Here is a 25,730-nt window from a genome sequence, read left to right on the forward strand (position 1 = left end):
GCATGGCCATGAGCCGCCACGGCTCGCTGTTGCCAAGAGCCTCTCCGCCGCTGGTCAGGTCTACGACTCAAGCGTTTGACTTGGATCCCGTGGCGTCCAGGACTAACAGGAGTGGTGCTCCAGTGCAGCAGCATTCGTACGTCTTGGGTGCAGGGTGCAGAGTCCAAGCCGACACGCCGTTCTCTTACGTGCGTTTGATTGGAATGATTGGAGACCAAAGATGTATGCGATATAGTTATCTTTGTTTTTTAATATATTCATCTAAGTTACCTGTTTAATTGGATGAATAAGATAAAATAGTTTTATATTTAGTTGAAAAAAATGAATAGAATAAGAATAATTAATTATATCTTTTAATTTAAATAATAATAGTTAACCATACATTAATCAACAATCACTAACACTTAGCAATGCTAATTTTATCGTAGTAATTACTAATTAACAACAAAATATACTAATTATCACCAATTGTACTCTAATCAAAACACCAATAGTGCACTAATAAACACACTAACACTTAACAACTATAATCTCATAGTAATAAATACTAATTAGCAATACAATATGCTAATTATCACTAATTATTTTACTAATTATCATGATTAGTCAATTGGATAGCCTCGTTCAACCAAAATAAATAATCATTTCATTCAGCATATTTGAAGAATATTCCTAAAAATCGGATAGCCTCGTTTGACCATTTCTATCCATTCCACTAATTAAACACACCCTTACCCCATCTTGTCTTGCGGCTCCTGCCTCCTACCCGATCTTTTTTTCATTCTTCTCTCCAGTTGGCTCTGAACCTGATAAATTATGTAAGAAGGATGACAATGACTAATATGATTATGCTTGTGATAATTAGGGATTAAAATTTCAATAAGATTTTACAAATTTCAGGAATTTCGAAGGGGAAGAAAAAAATTGTAAAAAGAAATTGAAATCCTCGGTGTTAACTGGAAAGTGCAAGCTCAAGTAATGAGTAGTAGGTAAGCAAATAAATACGATGACAATACAAACTCTGAAAACTTTTGTACAATAAGTTTAATGAAAAGACATCACGGGTAAATAAACAAACAAAAGGGATGCAATGCCAATCCTGCAGTTTTTTTCTTTTGAAAGGTGATTGCGCAATTTATTAAAGCCTCGACATTGTTGAGTGGCACCCAGCAGCCACTTGCTGTTCTTCAATCAACACCACAAGAAAATAACAACCACATGTGATTACATAGTGGCATAGTCCTACAACAACATCGCACTCCCCCCCCCCCCTCCGCCCCACCCCCACACAAAAAAGGAACTACACCCACTAAACATCAAGATAATCTCATCTCAAAATTAGAATAAGATGATGGCGAAAAGAAAACGAGATTTTTAACATCACCAGCTGCTTCCGTTCCGCAGGCCATGTCCACACGAGCACCAGAGTATCATACTCTCCTGGGATGTCTCAACTGCCAAGTATACTTCAATTTGCCAGCCATCACACGCTACCCAGTTTACTTCAAACACTTCAGTATTCTGGTCAGCTGAAGGAGCATCAAACACTTCAGTCCACAGTCCATCATTAGGGATGTTAATGGGGACCCGATCCCCGATTCCCCGCGGGGAATTCCCCTATTAGGAGATGGGGATGGAAAGATTTCATTCCCCGCGAACTCATATGGGAACGGGGACGGGAAAGCGTTCCCCGTCCCCGCTCCCCGCTATATCTCCGATATCACATATATACATATTTTTCTTAGTATATAAATGTACAAACATTACGTAGAGTAAATAATAAATTACTCTTATTTTTTTTCTAACCTACGATATTTAATCAATCTTGTATTAATTACCCTCGTATACATCAATAAATTACTTATTTATACAACGTACATATTATTAATATATAAAAATAATCAAATATCATTCAATTTCACATCCCCATTGGGGACCTAATCTCCGCAAATTCCCCGCGGGGATGAGGATGGAAAAAATCTTTCCTCCGATAGCTAAATGGAGATAGGGATGGGGAAGCATTCCCCGCGAGAATTGGCCCCGTTGACATCCCTATCCACCATGCACCTGTGGAGCCAGGAGAACGGAAAACAGCTGTAAACGTACAAAGCAGCCAAAACTCAGAGGATAACAGAAAGTAAACGCCTCGGGCCAAGAAGAAGAAGAACAGAGCACCAGGTCACCCTCACCCACCACCACCGTAAGCTCTCTGCCTTTCTTATTTTCTTGCCTCCACTTGGGCCTTGTTATTTTCCAAACCATGTCTACACCTTGACCGCGACACTTCAGAAATTGTTTCTTTGGCAAATACACACATTTCTCCTGTACACCAAAAGGGGTGCATCAAGTAGTGATTCTTCTTTTCTTTTTCTATCTCTCAGATTTTGTCAGAGTTAAGGGTAAGACAGCTAAGTGAAGCTGGTATAGGACAAGTGATGTCAAATCAGGTAAATCAAGGTAGACTGTGTTAAGTGAAGCTGGTAAGAGAAGTGGTGTCAGATCCAGTAAATCACGGCAGTCTGTAAAGAATTCAGCAAGGATTGATTCAAGGATGACTAGAAAAGTAAATATTTTGTACGGTCAAGAAGATCAGTCAATTGGACTTCTAAATAAACTATAGCAGACAACTAATGAAACGTCATAGTGTGAACTAAAAAACTGCTGTGCCATTTTGTAAAATCCTATTGAGGGCGTGCCTATGTCATTTAATCCTTGACCCATTTTTCTTTGAGGTGACTGCGACTAGGAGGGATAGAACAAAATGGAAGCAAGAGTTGCTTCTTTCTTCAGTTCTTCCCTCATGCTCCTATCTTCATTACACCGTTGGTGCTTTATCTAGTCAGGATACAAGTTGAGCATCTAGCTTCCATGATTGTTTCATTAGAAAGCCATGCAGCCACTCCATGTCTCATACAGGAAGTATGATACCAGATTGCCCATACCATCCATTGGGCTTGCCCTCGTGCTGCTGATCTCCTTGGCCTCTCCCACCAGTTCCTGCACAGAGCAGGAGAAGACCTCCCTTCTCCAGTTCCTTGCTGGGCTCTCGCAGGATGCCCACCTCGCCGCGTCATGGCAGGAAAGCACAGATTGCTGCAGATGGGAAGGGATCACCTGCAACCGAAATGGGACGGTCATCAATGTCTCACTGGCTTCTAGGGGCCTTGAGGGGCATATCTCACAGTCCGTGGGGAACCTCACCGGCCTGCAGCACCTTAACTTGTCCTACAACTCGCTGTCCGGTGACCTGCCGCTGAAATTGGTGTCGTCCAGCAGCATCATTGTCCTTGACGTCAGCTTTAACAAGCTCAAAGGAGATCTGCATGAGCTGTCATCTTCAACCCCCAGCCAGCCTCTAAAGGTACTTAACATCTCAAGCAACTTGTTTACAGGGGAGTTAACATCCACGACATGGACAGGGATGCAGAATTTGATCACACTCAATGCCAGCAACAACAGCTTTACTGGGCAGATTCCATCTCATTTTTGTAACATATCACCATCCTTTGCTGTGCTTGTACTCTGTTACAACAAATTCAGTGGCAGCATCCCCCTGGGGCTTGGTAATTGCTCCATGCTCAGAGTTCTCAAGGCTGGCCACAACAACCTCAGTGGGGCTCTCCCTAATGAACTCTTCAATGCTAAGTTGTTGGAGTATCTTTCTTTCCCTAACAATTATTTACATGGAGTACTCGATGGTGCACGCATAATCAACCTTAGGAATCTGGCTACCCTTGATCTTGGAGGGAACAACTTCATTGGCAATATCCCAGATTCTATTGGTCAGCTCAAGAGATTGGAGGAGCTTCATTTGGACCACAACAATATGTCAGGGGAGCTGCCATCGTCACTAAGTACCTGCACAAATCTCATAACCATAGACCTGAAGAGCAACAAGTTCAGTGGAGAACTTGCCAAGGTCAATTTCTCCACCCTAAACAATCTAAAAACTTTAGACCTTCTGTACAACTACTTCACTGGTACAATTCCGGAAAGCATATACACTTGCAGAAATTTGACTGCATTAAGGCTATCTGGCAACAACTTGCATGGACAACTTTCACCAAGAATAGGTAATCTGAAGTCACTCACCTTCCTGTCACTTGGTATAAACAATTTCACAAACATCACAAATACACTTCAGATCCTTAAGAGCTGCAGCAACCTTACGACCCTCCTTATTGGGCGCAATTTCAGAGGAGAGGCCATGCCAGAGGATGACATAATTGATGGTTTTGAGAATCTTCAGGTTTTGGACATCGGAGGTTGCCAATTGTTTGGGAAAATACCGCTTTGGATATCAAAGCTAGCAAATTTGGAGATGTTGGTCTTAGAAGACAATAGACTCAGTGGACCAATACCAACCTGGATCGACACCCTAAACTCCCTGTTCTATTTTGACATATCAAACAACAACCTCACAGGAGAAATTCCAACTGCCTTAATGAATATGCCAATGCTAACTTCAGAGAAGGTTACAGACCGTTTGGATCCAAGGGTCTTTGAGCTGCCTGTTTATGCAGCTCCATCACTTCAATACCGCATAACCATTGCTTTTCCTAAGGTGCTGAATCTAGGCAACAACAAATTCACAGGTGAGATTCCCCTGGAGATTGGTCAGTTGAAAGCCCTCCTTTCGCTCAATATCAGCTTCAACAACTTAACAGGACAGATACCCCCATCAATCTGCTATCTCACAAACCTGCAGGTTCTAGACTTATCTAGCAATAATCTCACAGGTGCAATCCCAGCTGCATTGGAGAATCTGCACTTTCTTTCTACATTCAATGTTTCTAATAATGACCTAGAAGGGCCTATTCCAACTGGAGGCCAATTTAGCACATTTCAGAATTCTAGTTTTGATGGGAATCCAAAGCTGTGTGGCTCTATGCTTGATCGCCGATGCAGTTCAGCTAAAGCACCTCTGGTATCCACAAAACAACGAAATAAGAAGGCAATCTATGCATATGCGTTCGGTGTGTTCTTAGCAGGGATTGCCATTCTTTTGTTGCTGGGGCGCCTCCTTGTTTCAATCAGGGAAAAGAGTTTTTCAGCCAAAAGTAGAAGAGAGGATAATGGAGATGTTGAAACAACTTCATTGAACTCCAGTTCAGAGCACGCATTGGTGATGATGCCACAAGCCAAGGGAGACGACAAGCTCACATTCTCTGACATTGTGAGAGCTACAAATAACTTCGACAAGGAGCACATTATTGGGTGCGGTGGTTACGGGCTAGTCTACAAAGCTGAGCTACCTGATGGCTGCAAGCTCGCCATCAAAAAGCTCAACGGTGAAATGTGTCTGATGGAAAGGGAGTTCACTGCAGAGGTTGAAGCACTATCCATGGCACAGCATGACAATCTTGTGCTCTTGTGGGGATACTGTGTTCAGGGAAGCTCAAGGCTCCTCATATATTCATACATGGAGAATGGCAGCCTGGATGATTGGCTTCACAACAGAGATGATGATGCTAGCACATTTCTTGACTGGCCAAAGAGGGTCAAGATTGCACTAGGGGCAAGCCATGGCCTTTCTTACATCCATAATGTCTGTAAGCCTCACATTGTCCATCGTGACATCAAATCCAGCAACATCTTACTTGACAAAGAATTCAAAGCTTATGTTGCAGATTTTGGGCTGTCAAGATTGATCCTTCCCAACAGAACTCATGTCACGACCGAGTTGGTTGGCACTCTCGGTTACATCCCCCCTGAGTATGGGCAAGGATGGGTCGCTACACTGAAAGGCGATATATACAGTTTTGGAGTTGTCCTGCTTGAGCTACTTACCGGAAGACGACCTGTTCCGATCTTGTCCACATCAGAAGAACTTGTCCCATGGGTATTGGAGATGAGATCTGAGGGAAAGCAGATTGAGGTCCTGGACCCAACACTCCGTGGCGCAGGGCATGAAGAGCAAATGCTGAAGGTGCTTGAAGTTGCTTGCAAGTGTGTGAACCATAATCCTAGCATGAGGCCGGCTATCATGGAAGTGGTCTCCAGTCTGGAAATCATAAATGCTGACCTGTAGAAGCAAAAGTCATTGAAGACACTATGCAGTTAGCCAGTGATACATGACAATTGTGGTTCAGTGCATAGAGTACATGTGATTTTCACTACAGGTACTAGTTTTGAGTTTGACTAGTATTATAGTGCATCTTGTACAGTTTCTTGCACATTTTGAGACTTCTGTATTTTTGTATAGAAAGTATTTTCATAATCCATCCCCCACCCCCCTTCTTTTTTCTTGAAGTGCCATGTAACATATACGCTCTGTTCAGGTTGCTGAAGGATTTGAAAAGGTAGAATCAAGTGAAAAGTTGTACAGCTTGTTGAGTTGCTTATTAACTGAAGCACTAACACTAGCGCATTTAGGTGCTGTCACTCAGCTCTTTGGCTCTGATCGACAGACTTCAGAAACCACTGGAGCTTGAGAGTAGGGGATGTGGAATTAGTAAATGCCGACAATGTCTGGTTCAAGGTATGGAACAGAATGAGAGTGCAATACGATGTTTGGTGAATGTGCATCAATTGGGATAAACCTGAGCATGCAGCATGATGTTCGGAGTGTAATGTGCAACAGTATACGACCACTAGCTGAACCTCAAATTGTATTTTGACATACAAATGTACCTCGCAACACAAAGCTGACGCGGTGAAGAAACGGCAGCATTGCAGCACGCAGTGTCAACTAGCAGCATACGGCGACGCATCGCGTGTACCTCGGCCTGCTCGACACATGATAGCGCAGATCGTGCACCGCTTGACTCAAGGTCTCCACGCGATCCCCCATGGACTTCCACATCTCATGGTCTGCTGGATCATCTCCGAGTGCACCTTCCAGTTTCAGTTGATCGTCGTCGTACCTCTTGAGGAAGTCCGCGAACTGGCTCTCGATCGTCATCAGGTGTTGTTGTTGACGTGGGACATATCGAGGCTTCAAATAGGGGTCCTCGCCAGCCGGGTTCATGGTCGCTAGATCGGGAACTCCGGTGAGGACTACGGTCGAACAGGTGGTGAGCGCTGGCTCTGATACCAGACTGTTATGAACCCACGCGAACTGAGCCGAGGGAATGGGGAATTAGACGAGAAGATAGAAGAACAAGAATCTGGAGGTAGATCAGCAGAGGAGAAGAACAGCAGGCCAGGATAGGCGCCGCCGGCTGAACTAGCCGTGGCGAGTTTCTATTTGCCAATGTCTTTTTCGATGCCCAATCGGTAAGCAACAGCTGGCTTATATTACCGCCAGTTCTCACACACGAAAACGCCTTCACTACGACTTAACACGCCTCCCAGAATACGCCTAGTACATAGAAGAAGCAACTTGCGTCGATCTGCATACAAGCAGCACTCTTTGTCTTCAGTCTTCTGTTGCCGGTTCCAAAACAACGGCAAACTCACTGCCTGATAAGCTGGCTGAAACAGCTGATGGCACTGCCTCTACTGTGACAGTTATGTGTCAACACGCCATCATTTGTTGTGCTTGAACTCAGCTACAACCAGAGCAATCCTTGGTGATGGTTCCACGAGGCAAGGGAGAAAAAAATAAGCTCACATTCACTGATCTTGTGAAGGCTACAAATAACTTCGACAAGGAGAATATCATAGGCCGCGGAGCTTATGGGCAAGTCTACAAGGCTGAGCTACCCGATGGATCCAAGGTCGCCATCAAGAAGCTCAGTAATGAAATGTGCCTGATGGATAGGGAATTCAGTGCAGAAGTTGATGCACTCTCCATGGATCCAAGGTCGCGATCAAGAAGCTCAGTAATGAAATGTGCCTGATGGATAGGGAATTCAGTGCAGAAGTTGATGCACTCTCCATGGCGCAGCATGACAATCTTGTGCCACTCTGGGGTTACTGCATCCAGGGGAACTAAAGGTTCCTCATATATTCCTACATGGAGAATGGCAGCTTGGATGATTGGCTTCACAACAGGAACGATGATGCCAGCTCATTCCTTGACTGGCCAATGAGGCTAAAGATCGCACAAGGAGCAAGCCGGATCCTGTCATACATCCATGATGTCTGCAAGCCTCACATTGTTCACCGTGACATCAAGTCCAATAACATCCTACTGGACAAAGAATTCAAAGCCTATGTTGCAGATTTTGGGCTATCCAGATTGATCCTGCCCAACAAAACTCACGCCACAACTGAGTTGGTTGGCACTCTTGGTTACATCCCCCCTGAATACGGGCAAAGGTGGGTGGCTGTCACACCCGGTTTTAACGGACAAAACCAGATGCAGCTTATGTGCGTCCAGGATGTTCAACACATATAAGGACATCACAGGTGAAGTAACAAAAGCAATACTTTTATTAAATAACATTAAACTCTTACAACAATTGACATATATTGTCTTCTATGAAGATATCTGCAGCAGAACAGAAGCACTGGTGCCCAACAACACCGCAGGCAACTGACCGGGAGACACGCGCCTAGAACATCACAACCTTCTCTTGATAGTCTTCAACATCTTCACTCACTGAGCAGCAGCATATATATCGCATGGTGTAGGGAAAATAGCAAGTGTGAGCACATAGAGTACTCAGCAAGTGGGGGAAAGTAATGATATGCAGGCTTATACCAAGAATAGGCTAACACATGGCATATTTGCGTAAATGTGAGTAATGAAAAGATATTTGAACTCAAAAGCATTAATTATTAAGTTAATGTAACCCATACAGTCCAATACGCAGCATACAAGGCTCCTCACCTTGCATACCATAACTGTCTAGCACTCCCTGTACTATAACCAAAACCATCTAGTACTCCCTGTACCAGAACCATAACCACAATTATCTAGTACTCCCTGTACTAGAACCATAACCACAACCAAACTCATAACCACAATCCACTAATCATGTGAGGATCCAAGTCTCTCATAACCGTGAGCACGGCTGTTATAACAGTTTTACACTCTGCAGATGTTGTCCAGCTTTCCCCACAAGTCATGATTTTACTTGTTGCCGTGTCCGCGAAACACTTAACACACTCCAGTGGTGTCGCCCGGAAAGTCACTACAAAGCCGTTACAAAGTTTCATCCAGTATGTGCATACCCGCTAGGTTTCACCGTCGTCAAAGTGGCATCACACCACCCAGAAGCCCCCCTTTACGCCTTGTAGCTCCGGAAAGTTTTCACCCTTCCCTTCCACTACACATCTCATACCACTAACCAAATGGTTCTGGCCTTTGCCGTCCCCACACATCCACTCTTCCGTTTGGCACGCACAAAACTGAAATTCACTAATTAATAGGCTAGGCTTGTCCCATACCAGATCTCGTGGTTGGTACGATATTTCTTGGGTTGTCGCTCCACGAACCGGTCCTTACTTAGGTTACTTAAGCAAACACTAAACCAACATCATAACCATGATAACCATCAAAACCACTTTGCTCAAGGCCTAAGGTTCCATATTGCTAAACCATTAACACATTAACGACAATTGTTGCATATGTTCATTAGTCAAGATTATAACACTTCTCAACATCCCAAAAGCATGGCTAAGCAATCTACCCATAAAAGACACCTAACCATAAACCATCTAGGTTCCAAGGGATGATAAGGGAAATCTAGAGAAAACCCTAATATAGGTGACTACCCATCATATTGACTCTGCATGCAATTTTGTAAAACAAAATATTTAAAATATAGGTTCAATATGATCAAGGACACTTGACTTATTCCCAATACTGCTCAGTGTTATCAAAATCTTGGTCTTGAAGTCTCTCGAACTGCTCCGGAACATTATCGACTAATCGCGAGAACTACCGACAAACAACACAAAGAAAAACACTAAGAACAACATACCAGACATCATCAAAATACTTTAAATACACTATGGTTGGATAGGGATGATTTTAGAAATATTTAGATGCAAGAATGTCTAAATCGAAGTTAAGATGAAAAGAGAATATCTTTCAGGAGATGGATTAGACTGAAAAGGAAATGCTGATTTTCCGGAACTATCTTCCTATGGGAAAGGCTTTATTGCACAATCACTGTGTCAGGCTTGACAACATTATTGCGCAAGATTCAAAAGTGTAGGCCAGACTAGACTTCACTGATTAGGCTAAGAAGAATGATGTGACGCTGACTTGACATGCTATGCAAATACCATCTTGGATTAAACAAGAGATATGCTAAAGTATAGTATCTACCACCTATGATGGATTAAAAAGGCTGAAAATTGCACTTCTAGGTTTAGGATACTATTGGTCACTCTATGTAGCGGTGGTGGTTCGGGTTTTGTCGGAGATGGCAATCGAGTATGTGGCCACAAACATCAATGTCAGCTTTCGTGGTGTTTTAGTGAAACGAGGGGAGCATGGCGTAGAACGCGGAAAGACTAACTCAGCGGTATGGTTAGTTTTGGAAGGGGTCATCCGAGGTAGCGGCAAAACAGCGATGACTGCTTCTAGGTTTGGTGGTGACCGCGAACAAATGCAGGAACGAAGACGCTCGCGTTCCTAGAGATTGGCTATGAATTTTGAGGAACCGTTTGAACAAGGATGTTCATATAACCCGGGAACACAATGCTATGGCATGGGTTTTGGTAGATCATCCACTGAGAGGAATAACATTCAGCATAGATGAAACGGGTGATGGCTGCGACATGTTGTGGTTGGCAATGACGTCTTGGTCGTGTCACTGCACAAACGGGGATGGGCTCCTAGGGTAACGTAGAAGACTCCATGGGACACGCCGTGACGTGGTTGGTGCATCCATACGGCTTTCGGATTGACGGGGAACGCGAATGCAAATCCGGTGCGCGCGCAGAACGCGTCCAGAAACCGGACAGCGGGTATGTCGACCTTGATTTCGATAGTTTTGGCTAATCTACTGGCCGACCTGGTTGGTGAGGGCGTGGGGAACATCATGGGACATGCACCAGTGAAAGGGCATGGTGATTTGACCTCTGATCGGTCGGGAACATCGATGCCAATCAGCTACAGCGCAGCTGTCTCGCGGCTGTCTGCGACGGCGACGACCGTGATGGCGTAGATTGGGCTTTGGCCGGGGCTAGAGCTTGGCTAGGGACTTAGTATGATGCTAAAACAGTAGTAAGTGAAGAGAAGAAAAGGTCCTCACATTGCTTTGATGGTCGAGGAAGGAGGATTCGCGGAGAAGACGACGTAGCGCATCACGGGTGGCGGCTCCGGCAAACGGCGGCGCTCCGGCGACGCCCGGTCAGGGCAGCAACGACTTCTAGGGCTTGGGGGCGTGGAATAGGTAGGAGAGGGCGTGCAACTCATATATATAGGGCTAGGGGCGGCTGGTTGAGGTAGAGTCCAAACCGAACACGAATTGGATTCGAGTTCAAGTCGGTTACGATTTCCTTTTTCGCAGCTCTCTATTCCGAGGATGATATCTCTGTCGTCCGGACTCCAAATTGGACGTTTCTTGATTCTAAATTGTAGTACTCGAAAAGATCTACAATTTTAGTAGTCATTGGAACTTCTGAAAACGTCATATTGATTTGCAAAAATGTACCACAAGATAAACTGTTTGAACTCGGACTTCTCTGCGCAGTACTGATTTCGGGGGCCATAACTCTTAGCTCTATTATCCAAAATAGGACTTACATAGGTTCAAATCGAAGCTCTCGACGAGGCCTACAACTTTGGTATTGTCAAGATTTGCATTTGAGGCCGTTTTGAACTCCGAAACGTCATGAGAAGATGAGGCTGTCCAGGACTCCGCGAAAATTTACAGATTTCGTGGATCCTTTGTTGGGCCTTCTAGAAGACTTGGTTAAGGGTTTGGACTTGAGTAATATTGAGTCCAAAGACACTTTAGGTATATCTAGGGTTTAGAAAAGAAACTTTTGCAGAGAATTTGAATAGGATTTGAATTTGAATTGTGTTCGGAGTGAATTTAATAGAAACGAAAAAGATGAGGTTGAACAAGAATAGGAATAGATAAGGAATTTGAATTTAGATTTTGGGTAGAATTTGAGAAAGAGGAAAAATTAACTTTAAACAAGGATTTGGATAAGATTTGAATTGACCTAAAGAATGATCAGGTATGATCAAGAATTGAATAAATGATGAATTCAAAGATTTTGAATTTCAACCATTAAGATCCTTAACTTATTCACTACTGAGTTTTGTAAAAACATTTTCAAAATCTTTTTCACTCAAAACACCAAAGAGAGAGAAAAGGAAAAATAACTTTAATGCATTTACTTAGCTCCTAACAAAACTTAACATGCAATGTACAAGAAATAATAACTTATATTGATTGATTAATTAAGAAAATAGGTTTTAAACCTATACTACTGGTGAAGCTATTCAATAATCTTGAAATATTTTAGAAATTTAAGAAATTTGAAAATCAGGATGTTACAGTAGCTACTCTGAGAGGTGATATGTACAGCTTTGGAGTAGTCCTGCTTGAGCTGATCACAGGCTGGCGGCCCGTTCCAATCTCATCTAAGTCAAAAGAACTCGTCCAGTTACAGGAGATGAGATCAGAAGGAAAGCAGATTGAAGTTTTGGATCCAGCACTCCGGGGCATAGGGTACGAAGAGCAAATGCTGAAGGTGCTTGAAGCTGCTTGCCAGTACATCAATCGTAACCCTTCCATAAGGCCGACAATACAGGAAGTGGTCTCTTTCCTGGACAGCATAGATGCTAACATGAGGATGCAAAGTTCAGTCAACACAGAGTAATGTATATGATAAATTGTACTTCAGTGTACAGACTAGACATAGTTTCACAAGAGCTACTTCTGCTGACTGATCGCATTACTTCCTATTGCACAGCTTCTGATAGGATGCTAGAGCTAGACTTTTGTAATTCACCCCCCTTTCCACTCTCATGAACCTCATTGCCCATGATGATTCACGAGGAACAAGCTAGCGTTTTGTAATATCCCTTCCCCCCCTTCATGAATTATTGATTATTCATGAGAAAGAAAGTGGAAAGATTATGGGCAACTGTTTAGTTCCTATTCAACTTGTTCTGATCAAAACAGTGATCACTGAAATAAGCAAATGCTCCTAAAATAGGGTAGGAATGAAAGGAAACTAGAGAGGCCCATCCCCGAGACCTGCGTCGCTCTCCTCCGCCAGCAGTTGCAGCCTCATATTCGAGTCCTCTGCTAAACCCTATCTACCCGCAACCTCTCTCAACGCATCGAAACCACTGATGAAGAGGCGAGCCGAGGAGAATGCAGCACCAAGCACATCACCTACACACTACAATCAGCGAGCGGAAGGCAGGATAAGAGACAACTGACCCTCCTAGGCGCGCTAGCTCCCCGCGCGGGTGCTCCGGGTCCAGAGACGGCGCCGCCGCCGCCGCCGCCGCCGCCATTCGCCGGTGCGGTGGCTCGTCTCGTCTCACGGGTTAAGGAAGCGGAAACCAGAGGAGAGGAAAGAGAAGGGGGACATTGCAAGTAAGTATGGGCCGGCAGTCTGGCCCATGAGAGGCACAGGTGGCCCGTTGGCAGAGAAATTTAATTATATGTCTTAAAATTGATCAATATTTAATAATATATCCGATTAATTATATTTTTATAATACTTTTTCCAATCATAAATACTTGATGCTTTGATCAAATCTGATCAAACTTTTAAAACTTTGACCATCAATAACTTCCATAATATTTAATTTAAAAATATAAAAATTTATATGTAGATTTGTCTTAAAAATACTTTAATAATATTAAATTTTTATTAGATATTATAACTATATTCTAATAGAAAATAATGGTCAAAGTTATACATCAAATACCGTAAAAAGTTAAAAATGTAATGTATTTTTGACCGGATAAAGTATGTCCCACGTAGACTAGTTTGTAACAAAATATTGTATTTAGATAAGAGAGGTGAATGATGAACTTTGCTATAACTTAGTCTTTGTGAGATATATAATCAAATAATGATCAACTTCAAATATATTATCAAAGTTTGATCAAATTTCCCCGGTTGCTATGTGAAATTAAACAAGCTTGGCTCGGGAAAGCTTTTTCCCTCTTTTTTGGACTTGAGAAGGAAGGACATCATTTTGACTAGCAATCTGGCTATCCTCATCCTCTAATAAAAGTCTCCTACCAAAAAATAAAGAGATTGCTAACATCCCTTGCATTGTTTCATTCAATAATTACGGGAATTTTGGACAGAATGTTCAGTAGTGTTAAGAAAAATACAACTATTGTGAACAATATTTACATTGAAATGAAGGGAGGCAATTTACTTTCTTAGAGGAGCTCCAGCAGGATCGGCATCCCGCTCGTCATTGTCAAATTTACTAAGCGAACGAAAAGACATCGCTCCAACAGACTGGCTATCACTCTCGCTATCCTTGTGGCACTCGCTATCCGTTCGCTTCGCCAATCATCCTAGGATCGTTATATACACTGTAGATGAACGCTTTATGCAAATCAAAACAGTGATATTCTGTTACTTCAAAAATTATAGAATTTTTTTACATGTTTTACAATCCATATGTAAACCATTTTAATTGTATTCAACTAAAAACCTATGTAGAATTTAAACTAAAATTCTTAAAAAATGCTACTTTATAACTTGTAACAATTGTTATGGCCTCAAATAAATTTCCAAAAATATGGAAAAAATCACTAATATTCTTCTTATGTGATGGACTAATTTCTAAAATTATTTTTAACCCTAAGTTATATGGTGAAAAGGCGAGTTCCTTTGTAATGCTTTATTTATACACATTTTAATCATTTCATGTGATATTCTTCTTTTAATTCAAACATATACAAAATTCATCCAAATGCCCACAAATGCTTATGAAATGCATGTCAGTACGAAGGTGTACAATTTTAAAACTATATACATTACCACACAATATTAGAGCATAAATTTAATTCCCAAAAATCAGAAGAAAAAAATTCATGAATATTCATCTTAACTAATGTACTAATTTATAACCGTTGCAAAGAAAAAATAGCCATTTAAAAAAACTAACTGTTATGAATAAAATATAGATAAAGGGAATATGAAGAGTGAGATTTGACTAGTCTATTGAAGTGTGCAGAAATATGGAGAGAGAATCTTTTGGAGTGATAGCTAAATAAAGATATGAAGAATGAAATTTGACTAATTTGCTGGATATGCTCTTAGCAAGAGCGTTTGGCTTGTACTACATGCATTAATATGGAGAAGCATTGTTGACCTAAGTAGCAGACATCACCAACCACCATTTGCATGTCATATAGAATGCTAACTCCATTCTAGCAGAGCAGCCACATTGAAGATTTGCAGTGGAAAGGAACACATATTGTACAAAACTATATGTCCACTTTATTTGCGCAAAACTTACAAACCAATTGACCAAGACAAAGGAGCTTTACAACAAAAAGAGAAGAAAAGGAAGCAAAAGAAAAGGTACATGGAAAAAAGAAACAACAAAAAGTTAGCCTCAGTATGAAAGACAATTGAACACAAACAATACAACCTCGACTTGTCAGCAACTCTGAAGAGAGTCCGATTTCGCAAACGTGCCGATTGCTATCCTCACTCAAGCTCTTTGTGAAGCGCGAGCAGCTTCTGAGCTTTGTTGCATGATTTACTTTTCTTCTTCCAAATTTACATCATATAAAACTGCCAATGCCATGTTCCACTATGCAAAAGAATGGTTTTATGGCCCAAGTATACCAATTGAGCTGTTATTCTTTATTCAGAACACAGCTCAGGAAGTCTGTTTTGCTTCTGCATTCTGGGAGTTACTGCTGTCAGGCAAGAAGAGATACCGGAATTTTGACTCAAATGTGAGAATAGTAAAACTGCGCACTCCAAGAAGCCGCTGCTTCCTCTGTGACGAAGAATCTCGGATGTCTGCAGCTTGATCAGGTGTGAGGTGATGGCAGATCCAGTCTGCAAGCAGAGAGTCTTCGACAGTTCCCTTTGCGTAGCTCTGCACTAACTTTGGAATCAGTAGTTTCCCCCGGTCATTTGTACCAACAGTCGCTTGGATATAGTCTCTCAAAGATTCCTGGAGCTCCTGTCGGACATTCGCAGCAGAGAAAATCCTTACCTGTACAACAACATTTCATTACCATAAACACTGTGAAAATAGAGAAAAGAACATAGTTTGCATTCTTATAACAATAGAACACAACCAACAATTACAAATCAGACATAGATATAGCATATGGACAAATCTGAAGCATGGCATGTCTGGCTAGGTTAATGTTAGCACAATAAAGGAGACTGATAGAAGTAGTTTCTCCAACAACTTGTTAAGTGTAGGATTCGCTGAACATTATACTCTTAAAAGAACTATGATAAGCCGGTATACTTACAGCAGGTGAAGAGAACATTCCACAGCTGAGTCCAAACAACACAAGAGGTTCAATTTCATCGATAGAATACTTCTTGTGCTCCTCAGTAATTTTGAACTTATTCAGAGCCAGCATCAAAGACTAAAAATAGAGAGGGAAAAATAAGAGGCATTACAAGAAAACAAAAAGGCGAAGACAAGGATGAAGAAACAAATTATACAAGTTGGGGCCGATGCACTGGAGTCTTCATCTTTAGAATCACAAACTCTATTTCAGCTGCACTGAAGGACTGGCCACCAATCGTGTAACAGGCCTGCACCATTCTCAACATTCAGTCAACAGTCCAATCAAAGATGTACGATCTAGACCAACAGCAGAAGAGATACTAGTCAAACCTTTTGCATTAGAGAAAAAAGCTTGATGTCATTTCGAGGAACTCCATATGCTAAATATGCCTGATAGATTCCAATACAGCAATGTCAGTGCAGAGCATTAACAGGCAAGCAATAGAGAGTGAGAGCACAGTGTTTAGTGAAACAAAATGAGGACAGATGGAATTCATTGAGAGGAGTTCCTATTTCCAGTTATAAACAGAAATATAATCCTTGTCTGCAAAACCAGCCTTTTAAGTAACAAGTCATACTTACATGCATTATCAAGGCATTGTATAAGTTAATCCAAAAGGCTAGCCTCTGATCACAATTCATACAACTAGGGTTGACCTTTGATAGCTGTTCCACGAGAAATCTGCAAAACATTGAGAGAGAAAAAAGATGTCCTTAATATCACCTGCATTCGACATAAACATTAAGAACTAAAACATGGTCTGGAATGCAAGGCGTCATTCACACCATGTACAATGGGGAAAGTGGTGTGAGAAAATGTTTGTGGTGAGAATGTGAGATGTAGGCGGTTCGTTGATTCATAAGGGCCAGTTTAGATATGGAGGTTTCGGATTAAAACCCCTCAATCCCAAGAGTTGTCCTCCTCGCCCTCATCCAAACACCCACTAAGATTTATAAACATCCACCGGCCCTTAACAAGATATGGGGTTGGAAATGGAACATGAACCACAAGATATATGCCAAAACGGAGATGGAAAAGTGTGTTCACTAACACATTCAAATACTGGAAAATTGCATGCTGACAAGAATTCTTTAAGGGGCTCACAATGAGAGTAGGCGCATTCCAAACAGATTTTAAACCTAATTCCTTTCATGCAAACAAAAGATTACATGCTTCCTTTTGTTCCCTCAATCCAAAGCCCCGCACTGGTTCGATTGTTTGTATATATGTACTCATTTAGGGCAACTAGGTGAAACAAAATTAGAACTGTACATTGTATGCTAACAGTTTTGTACATATGTACTATTATTTGTATGATTTGTAAACATGTGAAATATCCATGTGGACTGGAAGGTTTAGCCGAGGTTGAAGCAGCAAACCTGAACTTTTTTAGAGCTTCAGATGCATATTCAAGTTGATCTTTTCCAACAGACATCCAAGATACTTCAGCTGCTGAACGATAGTTTCCAATATCTCTTCGGATTTCCTTTCCATTAACTTTATACGGATCAAAGTTTCTAACTTCCTTCATTGTCTCATCATTGTGGTTTGAATCCACTGAAGGACTACATAGCATTGAGGGTATTATGGAAGAGTCTGAGAAAGATGCCAGTGTAGAACCTGATAGACGCTCCGCTGAGGAAGACGAACGATCAGAAGATGCCTTTGGCGATATCTTCGAGGATTCAGATAAATGTAGGAAAATGTTTCTCATGCAGCGCACCATCTCCTCGGAGAGCTGATTTGGATTATTCCAAAGATTACCTCCTTTCATGCTAGTTATCTTTAGACTAGACTGTTCAAATGATAAGGCGTCAATCTTCCCATCTTCTTTGCCTTCTTTTTCCATGGAGAATGATTCTTGCATCTGCAGAAAGGCAAAATAGTCCTTGATATTCTAATATGTTTCAAAGTCAGTTCTTAAAAACAATAGACCTAGGCATGAAAGGGACCTCTTCATCCCGGTGCTTTTCAAGTAGTCTATTCAAGGAAGTATCTCGGTGCTTTTCTAGCAGCCTATTTAAAGAAACTATCTGTTGATCTTCAGGCTCTTCTCCAATATCCTGGTCATTTTCAAGTTCGGGGAATAAGTCCTGTCGCGTTGACGTCATTGACTCGGATCCTCCAAACTTCAAATCTCTCAATGATGATATGTGCTACAAAAGATAATGAAGAAACTGTCAAGAATTCCCATATCAGAAAGAAGGCACTCTGAAATATTTACTCAGATAAAACTTACTTCTTCCCACGTACACGTGCAAGTTGATAACGACTGGTGGCCATCTGGGGATGTAGATGGCAAGCATCCTGGATTATTTTCAGCAAGTAGCCTCTCATTCCTTTCATGACAAAGCTGGTAATACAAGCCATTTAACTCCTTTTCGAGCTTCGAGACGGTACTCTCCAAGGAGGCAATGTTAGTTAGCAACTCATGTGCCTATAGAGTACAGAATGAAAGGTTAGAAGAACAGGATTACTAAATGCCACGAGATGAAAACGAATAAACACAAGAAAAAATGTAAATTTAATCTCTAGAGCTATGTGAACCATGCACCTTGTGTGGAAGCTTCATAGAGGACTTTAATATAGGCGAAGCATTCTGCGCAACAGCGTCTGCCAACGCTACATGCAGATCGACCTCTTCCTCGAGCTGCCTCTGCAATTTCTTCACCTGAACAATTTTGACAGGAGTAGTAAATCACATTACGCACGTTGCACCGCCATTATAGTATGGCAAAAAAATCACAGAGCACGAGAGGATCACTCACTTCCTGCTCGAGCTGCGACCTGTACTGCCGCATCTTGCCCTTGTGGCTCTCTTCTCTCCTCCCACTACCATTGCTCTTAACATCCTACAAAAGAATAAACCAAAATCAATCAGTCGGGCATTAATTCAATCGGAAGAAACCGATCAAAGAACCAATAAACAACAAGATTGTTGGTTGACCATACAGCTACAGCCTGAAGTAATTAATGGAAAGTAGAGACAAGGGAGGTAAGGGGACAGTTCATCCAGGTCCCCCCATGGAAATGTGCAGGCGAGCACACAGCATGGCCGAAGCCGACAGTGCCCTCCGCACCACGGCACCCGCAAAAGGACACCACTTTGATGCATTGCCGTCAAAAATTCGCTTTTCTCCACCGAGAAATTTTGGCTTTAATTTTTCCCCGACAAGGTTGTCCCGAACCCAAACAAAAATTGTGATTTCTGTCCAGGGTAAACGATGGAGCAAGAGGCAAGTCAACTGAGAGCTTACCCCGGAGCTACTGGTCGCCGGCGCCGACGCGTCGCTGTCCCCCGCCGCCAGATGTGCCGAGCGATGCAGCGTACGCCCCGAGCCGCCCAATCTCCGGCCGCCGCCGCCGCCCACCTTCTGGATCAAGCCCCCTCTGGAACACATATAAGCACGGCATTCTCATAGTCCAATAAAGAATCAGCAAGAGCAACAAGACAACAAATCCATCAGGGGAAGTGGAATTCCACTCACGCCGGGGCAGCCGCCATGTCGTCGGCGGCGGGCGAGATGGCATCCTCAGCGCGCGCGCACGTCATTGGGCTCCTTCTCGCTCCACGGCTGCGCGGGGAGCTACGGCCTCAGTAGAATCGGACGCGAATGCCGGCAAATGTGCCTCCTCCTCGATCGGCGATTCAAGAATTGGGACAGAATTGATGTCTCATGGTGTCATGGGGATGGGAGTGGAGGCTGTGGCGAGGTAGCGACAATGCTACCGCGTCGACGTGGGGCGGCGTTGAAACGATGGAAACGACAAGGGCTTGTGGGTGCGAGGGCTTTTATGATCACGGCGTGCGTAGTCGCTGCCACTGCGAGGGAGGGAGGTCGAAGACGAGGAGTAGTGGGGGCCGAGTACTCGGCAAGTGAGCTGACGACTGTGGATGCTGCTGGTGACGGCTGTTCACGGTGAACTAGGACTGAATAAAAAACTTGTTTAGGTGGGTCAAGTGGGTCGCTAAGCTAATGAACTGCATGTCTAAACTCTAACGCCATTATTTTTTAAGAAGTATTTGTACAACACATAGACATACACTTATAATATCATAAATATGTAGATTGAAGATGCGAAATTTAAAGATTGATAAAATCAGTACAAATATCTCGTTGTTAATAGATACGCCATCTATTACTAACCACTTAAATCAAAACTTGATTTTGCAGAGCGGTTAAACTTGTTTAGGTGGATGGCTCGGTGTCTCAATTTTGATCTTGTCCCATGTGGACATTGAAAATGAGTGTCATATGAAATACGATAAATTCAGTCTTATCTATAATTCTATGTATAACTATTACATTTGGAAAGCTGTCATCGGTTGTAAGGTTAGAGACGGTCTGAGTAAAAGATGAGCGCTGCAACAGTGTACACGCGTTGGCACGATTAACATTGCACTTGGACAAAACCATCATAAAAAACTAACCTACGGTGGTAAAGTGAGCTAGTAGTGGAAGTATAGCGGACTACGTTAAAGAGTTATTTTTATGTCTAAAATATTTCATAGAGCAAAATGTAGGTTTTTTCTTATTAAGGAACCAAGACTTTAAGTATCTCCTATCCAACAAAACTAAGATATATTTAGATATAATGTGCCTTGGAAGCTTCTGGTTAATTAAGAAAGTGTTTATGGCTATTAAATTTTAATTGCTAGTTTTTATAATAAAATTTGAGCTTCTAAGCACACCAAAACAAAAAAACGAATTACAATCTGTTTCGCAACTTTTAATTCATTTAAGCCACAACTACCTCCTCAGCCAACCAAAAACAACTAGAAACCAAAACCAGAAAATAATTATTTAGATAGCTTTTGTCTTTTTATGAAAAAAAACTCTATCCAAATAGGTCAGAACTTGAAGTTCAAATTTTTGAAATTTAAGATCCTGATCTTGAGATTCAGCAATCCCACATAAATTCTAAGAAAAACCAACATCATCCGTTGCAAAATTTCTCGTCGAGTTCCTCTCGCACACTGTCAGCGCACAGCAGTACAGCACACGTGCACACCATTAAAGTGTGATACAGAAGAAAAACGAAGCTTAGGGGCCATTTGGTAGCGCTCTGAGAGCCGATTTTGCACCAAAATCGGCAGGAGCGCTACTAAATATCCTGCCGGTGAATCAATTCTACGCTAGAATTAGATAGAATCACTTTCATGTTTTGTACTGCGAGTTAGGAGCTGAAAAATTTAGCTTCCAGTTATTTTTGGATGATTCTTCTCAATTTCAACATAATCTTATCTCAGGAATCACTTCCACCACTAACATACAAAACGATTTTATAAATAAAATCACTTTCATCGCAGAATCTATTTTTATCATAAAATTACTTTTATCATATAATTAAAAAATTGAAAAGCTCTACCAAACAAGAGGACTAGGCAGTTGAGAAACAGACGAAGTATCAGGACCAGGCTGCTCCATCAGAGCTGGGGACGGACGGATAACCTTCCTTAGCCGCTCGTCACTCTGCTCTCCCTCTCACTCTACCAGGCCACCACCGCCCACAGCGCAAGCCCCGGCGAGGCCTCCAACCTCCATCACAGCCCCCTCCCTTGTAGACTTGGAAGGCTATCATCTGCAGCCGCAAGGTGAACTCACTCCCTTCCTCTCCTGCTTGGCTTCTTCCTCTTGCCCTTCTTCATCTTCTGCATGCGCGGTTTGACTATGAGTCTGACCCATTCTATGTCCTGCTTCCTTTATCCAGGCCATCGGCTTGTTCTAGCCACAGTGCTGGGCAGGATGCCTCCTATCGCGGCAGTGTCTGCTCCTAGTTCGCTTCTTCCAATGTGCATTTCACGCCAGGGGATTAGCGGAGGTTTGTGCTGTTCATTAATCTCGGCGTCCTTTTGTCTTACCCAGGAATTGCTACCGGTAGATTTTTTCTTTTTGAAAAAAATGGAACTTTTCCAGATGAAAAGGAAAGAATTGCTGTCGTTCGCCAAAGTATCGCTTAGGTAGATGAACGCGAGTGCCTAACCTCATACTTCTGTGCACGTTGAGTAAAATCTTAGGAACTGTGTTTTTGTGAACCTGCTGCTCGCATTCAGAATAAGGAGCAAGGAGATAATGTTGGAGCTGCAGATGGAGTTGAGTTTCTTGCACTGCAGCACTGACCAGTGACATTCTTGCCCAAAAACTTGGTTTCAGAAAAATGAGTTTGAGGAAAGAAGAGAATTTCAGCTTCATGCCAATACTACCTCGCATCTAGGCTTTGTCCAGGACTAAAATTTGGTGTGGAGAGGATGAGATGAACGCTTGGACGGCGAATTGAGTTTCACCTTCTTCTTTTTTTGTTTTGAAAATTACAGCAAATTGAGTTTCATGCACTGCACTGGTTATTTCACTCGAAAGCTTGCCCTGTTAAGTAAAACGAGCATTTCTTCCTGTAATTTAGTATCGGGGAATGGTGTTGCTGCTTAGAAAATAGAATAGGAAGTGTCTTTTTATTTGCCAGGGTTCTTGCTGTTCAATGTAGGACAAGGCTGGGGAGAGCGATCTCTCTACGGTTCACAGTCCCGGAGGACTATACGTGGCGCCACTATTTCTGCTAGAGCTTCCATGGTAAGACACTTGAACTTGCAAGAGTTAAGGAGATTTTATTGAAGCAAATATGTCAGACATCACCACAAATTTGAAAGCCTTGAAGTTTGTAATCAGAACATGACACAAGTATCTCAGACAGAAATTTAATTGATCACCCTTGGGAGCTAGGGACATTAGCTAGAAAAAAAGGTGATGCAGACCTAGCTAGAGGCGGGAAAACAATGAAAGGCTAGTTAATTTGAACTTTCCAGGTTCAATTTGGACCTAGCTTGAATTTCAAGGCAGGAAATTTATTTATCTCTAAAAAAGAAAACAAATACGTGTCTCGCTACAAAAGATGATTCTGACATCCTCTGAATTCCGATGATCAAATTTGACGTGATAAAGCTCCTGAAGCTTGTAGTTTGTAAGTTGCAAGTAACCGCGCCAATTGTATGATTTATTCAGTTTAGAAGTTATAACCAGCAAATTTGAAACCAACTTACACAGGCTGCTTTGTGGAATTTTATCTGCAGAACATAACATGCTGTGCAAACCAGACCCAAACCGCGCGACGCAAATCATTTTCAGGACCTACCTCTCCACCATCAGGCTCAGTTAAAGGTAATGAAAGCCATCTGCACGAACCTTGTGTGAGGTGTTCGTCCTACCATCCTTGCAGAATTGAAGTCAAGTGTACAGTAGTTGTGCTTTGCATCGACTCAGAATTTCCCGTTTCTTTCTCCAATAATCTCTCATTGTAGAGAAGGTGAAAGGGCCGAGGCTTGATGATGGAGGTGTCGGGTTTCCACCGTTTCGGTTCGGTGGAGGAGGAGGCGGTGGCGGCGGCGGTGGCAGCAGCTCCTCCGGTGGGTTCATCCTCTTTGTGATCGTTTTGCTACTGGATTACCTGAGGGAGTTTGAGAGGAACCTGCAGAATGGGCCACGGAGGGGCAGTGACTACGACAACGGGCTGGCACCACAATAATTTATCTCGGCTCGATGCTTCCAAAAATATAATATATTGAGCATGTTTTGCAGAGAGGCACTTCATTGTTGATTCATGTAATCCTTTGCTACGGAATGTATCAAATGATAATGAGAATTGTTCTTGAGAAATGATAATGAGAAGTAGAAATTTTAGCCGATGGATTGAATCTGCAATGCTGAGATCAAACAAGAAGAGCCGCTGCCACTTGAAAAGAACTCCTCAAACGAGTTGTCACTTAGAGGAGAATTATTTGGTTCTACGTTTCATATCATAAGACCAACTCCAGCTGAATCGGTTTCCTCGCCGTATTCTACTGTGCCGAAGACTGTGGCTGTCCTTTGCCAATCGTTGGCTGCGGTAACTGCCTCCAGCAGCTTCGGTATCAGCATGAACAGGGAAGCGGGAGAGGAGAGAGGGCCGGCAAAGTTGCGGCCGGAAATAAGGACCCGTATTACTGTAGCTACGTATGACTTTGGGTCCGAGGAGTGATGAAAAGTAGTAGAAGGTAGGAAATAGGGTAGCTGCTGGAGATAAAAAAAATAGGGGATACCGTAATAGTGTTAGGGGATACTGTAATAGTATTATAAAGGATAAATTTTTAAGTATCTGCTGGAGATGGTCTAACACTGTTTTTTTAATCTTCTGCCGTAACACTATTTTTCGATTACAAGAAAGACGCATACGCATGTACACCCCACACTAAGGAGTAAGGTCACGTAACAATGCACCTCTATCATATGCATATAGGTAGGAAATTTCTTCTTGCACACCTTTCTCTTCCCTTCTCAATTTTGTTTTCTCCTAATATCCTCCTCCCATGAATCCATTCGTCACACACCACTGTTCTAGGGCTTCCTTTTGTACACCATAATGCATCAATGCCTCACCTCGTTGCCGCCGCCTTGGAGTGGCAATGGAAGCATGAGAAAGGTGCGCAAGGATCCCCAATTGAGGTGTTCAGTGGTGTTAGCATGCTCAGTAGGGCGTGCCCGGTCACCCTCTTCACCTGGTAAAGAGAAAAGTGTCCATGGGCGCGTGAACAGCGCTCTAAAAGTTCACGTGAACTACCTATGACTTATGCTTACCTCAAAATCTATCTTGGTTTATTTCGAAAGTTTGTAGTATTTTGTGAAAGCTATCCTAAATTAAGTCGATAGCTGAAGATTTTCAAAATCAAGTTACAAGTTTCCGATTTAGTTGAAGGTCGCCTTGAATCCAGGTGGAAGGTCAAAACCTTAGTTCAAGGTTTGTATTTCAATTTTGCTTTACATTCTTTCATTCACCAGCGATCGAAGTTCACGAAAATTCAATCAATTTCCATCCTCTTCGTTGTGGGTCTCACGTATCAATGAAATAAAATTCCAAAATTAAATGTTTCGTTTCTCTCCAAAATTCTTGATATTCCTAGTGTGAATGTATACATGTCTTAGCGTGTTGTATAAATGCTTCTTAAAAATATATATGATTTTTTTACACGACTAATACTAAAATACATTTAACAAATAATAGATCAAATCAACTAGATACTACACATGTAATCCTTAGGTCATCTCAACGGAAGAGGCAAAAGCGAGTCATATCACTGTGGCGCGTAATGTGCTGTACTTTTGCTGATCTCTAGCGGCCGCAAAGCTCTCTAACGAATTCGTTATCTCCCGCTACAGGGATACGACAACCCTCTGATACCAGCAAATTTGCAGGTAGAAAGAGTAGTTCGTATCATTGTGCAGCGTGAATGACTGTGAGCTTGAGAAGAATAAGAGTAATGATCGGTAGAAAATAAAATAGATACTGAAGATAATTAAAATAAAATATATTATTAAAAATACTATAATAATATTATACGCTCACACCCTAAAAAAAAGTTGTGCACTTCCACGGC

The 25,730-nt window shown here is 42.2% G+C and overlaps 3 protein-coding genes and 1 long non-coding RNA gene across 7 annotated transcripts; 2 read left to right on the forward strand and 2 right to left on the reverse strand.

Moving 5' to 3' along the window:
• Positions 1–624: 624 nt before the first annotated feature.
• LOC133922653 (uncharacterized) lies at positions 625–5,900 on the reverse strand. Its single transcript, XR_009910518.1, has 3 exons — positions 5,791–5,900; positions 1,385–2,322; positions 625–806 (listed from the first exon to the last, which is right to left on the reverse strand). It is a non-coding gene; the product is annotated as an uncharacterized LOC133922653 (long non-coding RNA).
• Positions 2,156–6,220, forward strand: LOC133922651 (tyrosine-sulfated glycopeptide receptor 1-like). Of its 2 annotated transcripts, XM_062368063.1 has the most exons (3): positions 2,156–2,200; positions 2,382–5,548; positions 5,631–5,789. In XM_062368063.1, exons 2-3 carry the CDS (start codon positions 2,891–2,893, stop codon positions 5,649–5,651), a joined length of 2,679 nt encoding a protein of 892 aa, XP_062224047.1. In that variant the 5' UTR covers positions 2,156–2,200; positions 2,382–2,890; the 3' UTR covers positions 5,652–5,789. The 2 variants fall into 2 exon arrangements, with proteins under 2 accessions (XP_062224047.1, XP_062224046.1); XM_062368062.1 differs by having other exon boundaries at positions 2,382–6,220.
• Positions 6,221–15,242: 9,022 nt separating this feature from the next.
• Positions 15,243–20,241, reverse strand: LOC133922654 (uncharacterized). 3 transcript variants are annotated; one of them, XM_062368067.1, is made up of 13 exons: positions 19,816–20,241; positions 19,585–19,717; positions 19,096–19,179; positions 18,882–18,998; positions 18,567–18,764; positions 18,280–18,483; positions 18,092–18,194; positions 17,707–17,962; positions 16,909–17,008; positions 16,657–16,716; positions 16,482–16,574; positions 16,283–16,402; positions 15,243–16,014 (listed from the first exon to the last, which is right to left on the reverse strand). In XM_062368067.1, exons 1-13 carry the CDS (start codon positions 19,878–19,880, stop codon positions 15,670–15,672), a joined length of 1,878 nt encoding a protein of 625 aa, XP_062224051.1. In that variant the 5' UTR covers positions 19,881–20,241; the 3' UTR covers positions 15,243–15,669. The 3 variants fall into 3 exon arrangements, with proteins under 3 accessions (XP_062224051.1, XP_062224050.1, XP_062224052.1); XM_062368066.1 differs by having other exon boundaries at positions 17,707–18,194; XM_062368068.1 differs by lacking the exons at positions 19,585–19,717; positions 19,816–20,241 and adding an exon at positions 19,280–19,549 and having other exon boundaries at positions 17,707–18,194.
• Positions 20,242–21,725: 1,484 nt separating this feature from the next.
• On the forward strand, positions 21,726–24,005 carry LOC133922655 (protein YELLOW LEAF 1, choloroplastic-like). Its single transcript, XM_062368069.1, has 5 exons — positions 21,726–21,923; positions 22,040–22,150; positions 22,811–22,896; positions 23,394–23,481; positions 23,622–24,005. Exons 2-5 carry the CDS (start codon positions 22,075–22,077, stop codon positions 23,843–23,845), a joined length of 474 nt encoding a protein of 157 aa, XP_062224053.1. The 5' UTR covers positions 21,726–21,923; positions 22,040–22,074; the 3' UTR covers positions 23,846–24,005.
• Positions 24,006–25,730: the final 1,725 nt, after the last annotated feature.

The sequence above is a fragment of the Phragmites australis genome, chromosome 6, assembly GCF_958298935.1.
Source record: "Phragmites australis chromosome 6, lpPhrAust1.1, whole genome shotgun sequence".
Taxonomy (NCBI): Eukaryota; Viridiplantae; Streptophyta; class Magnoliopsida; order Poales; family Poaceae; genus Phragmites; species Phragmites australis.

What these genes read in the sequence shown, in the direction of transcription:
- LOC133922651 (XM_062368062.1), top strand. Translation starts at nt 2,891, where the DNA reads ATGCAGCCACTCCATGTCTCATACAGGAAGTATGATACCAGATTGCCC.
- LOC133922654 (XM_062368066.1), bottom strand. Translation starts at nt 19,880, where the DNA reads ATGACGTGCGCGCGCGCTGAGGATGCCATCTCGCCCGCCGCCGACGAC. An exon ending in GAAGCTCTAAAAAAGTTCAG is followed by an intron (nt 17,009 to 17,706) that starts GTTTGCTGCTTC and finishes AATGTTTTGCAG; the next exon opens with ATTTCTCGTGGAACAGCTAT. An exon ending in GAATGTTCTCTTCACCTGCT is followed by an intron (nt 16,015 to 16,282) that starts GTAAGTATACCG and finishes GTTGTTGTACAG; the next exon opens with GTAAGGATTTTCTCTGCTGC.
- LOC133922655 (XM_062368069.1), top strand. Translation starts at nt 22,075, where the DNA reads ATGCCTCCTATCGCGGCAGTGTCTGCTCCTAGTTCGCTTCTTCCAATG. An exon ending in TTTCTGCTAGAGCTTCCATG is followed by an intron (nt 22,897 to 23,393) that starts GTAAGACACTTG and finishes TTTTATCTGCAG; the next exon opens with AACATAACATGCTGTGCAAA. An exon ending in ACCATCAGGCTCAGTTAAAG is followed by an intron (nt 23,482 to 23,621) that starts GTAATGAAAGCC and finishes CTCTCATTGTAG; the next exon opens with AGAAGGTGAAAGGGCCGAGG.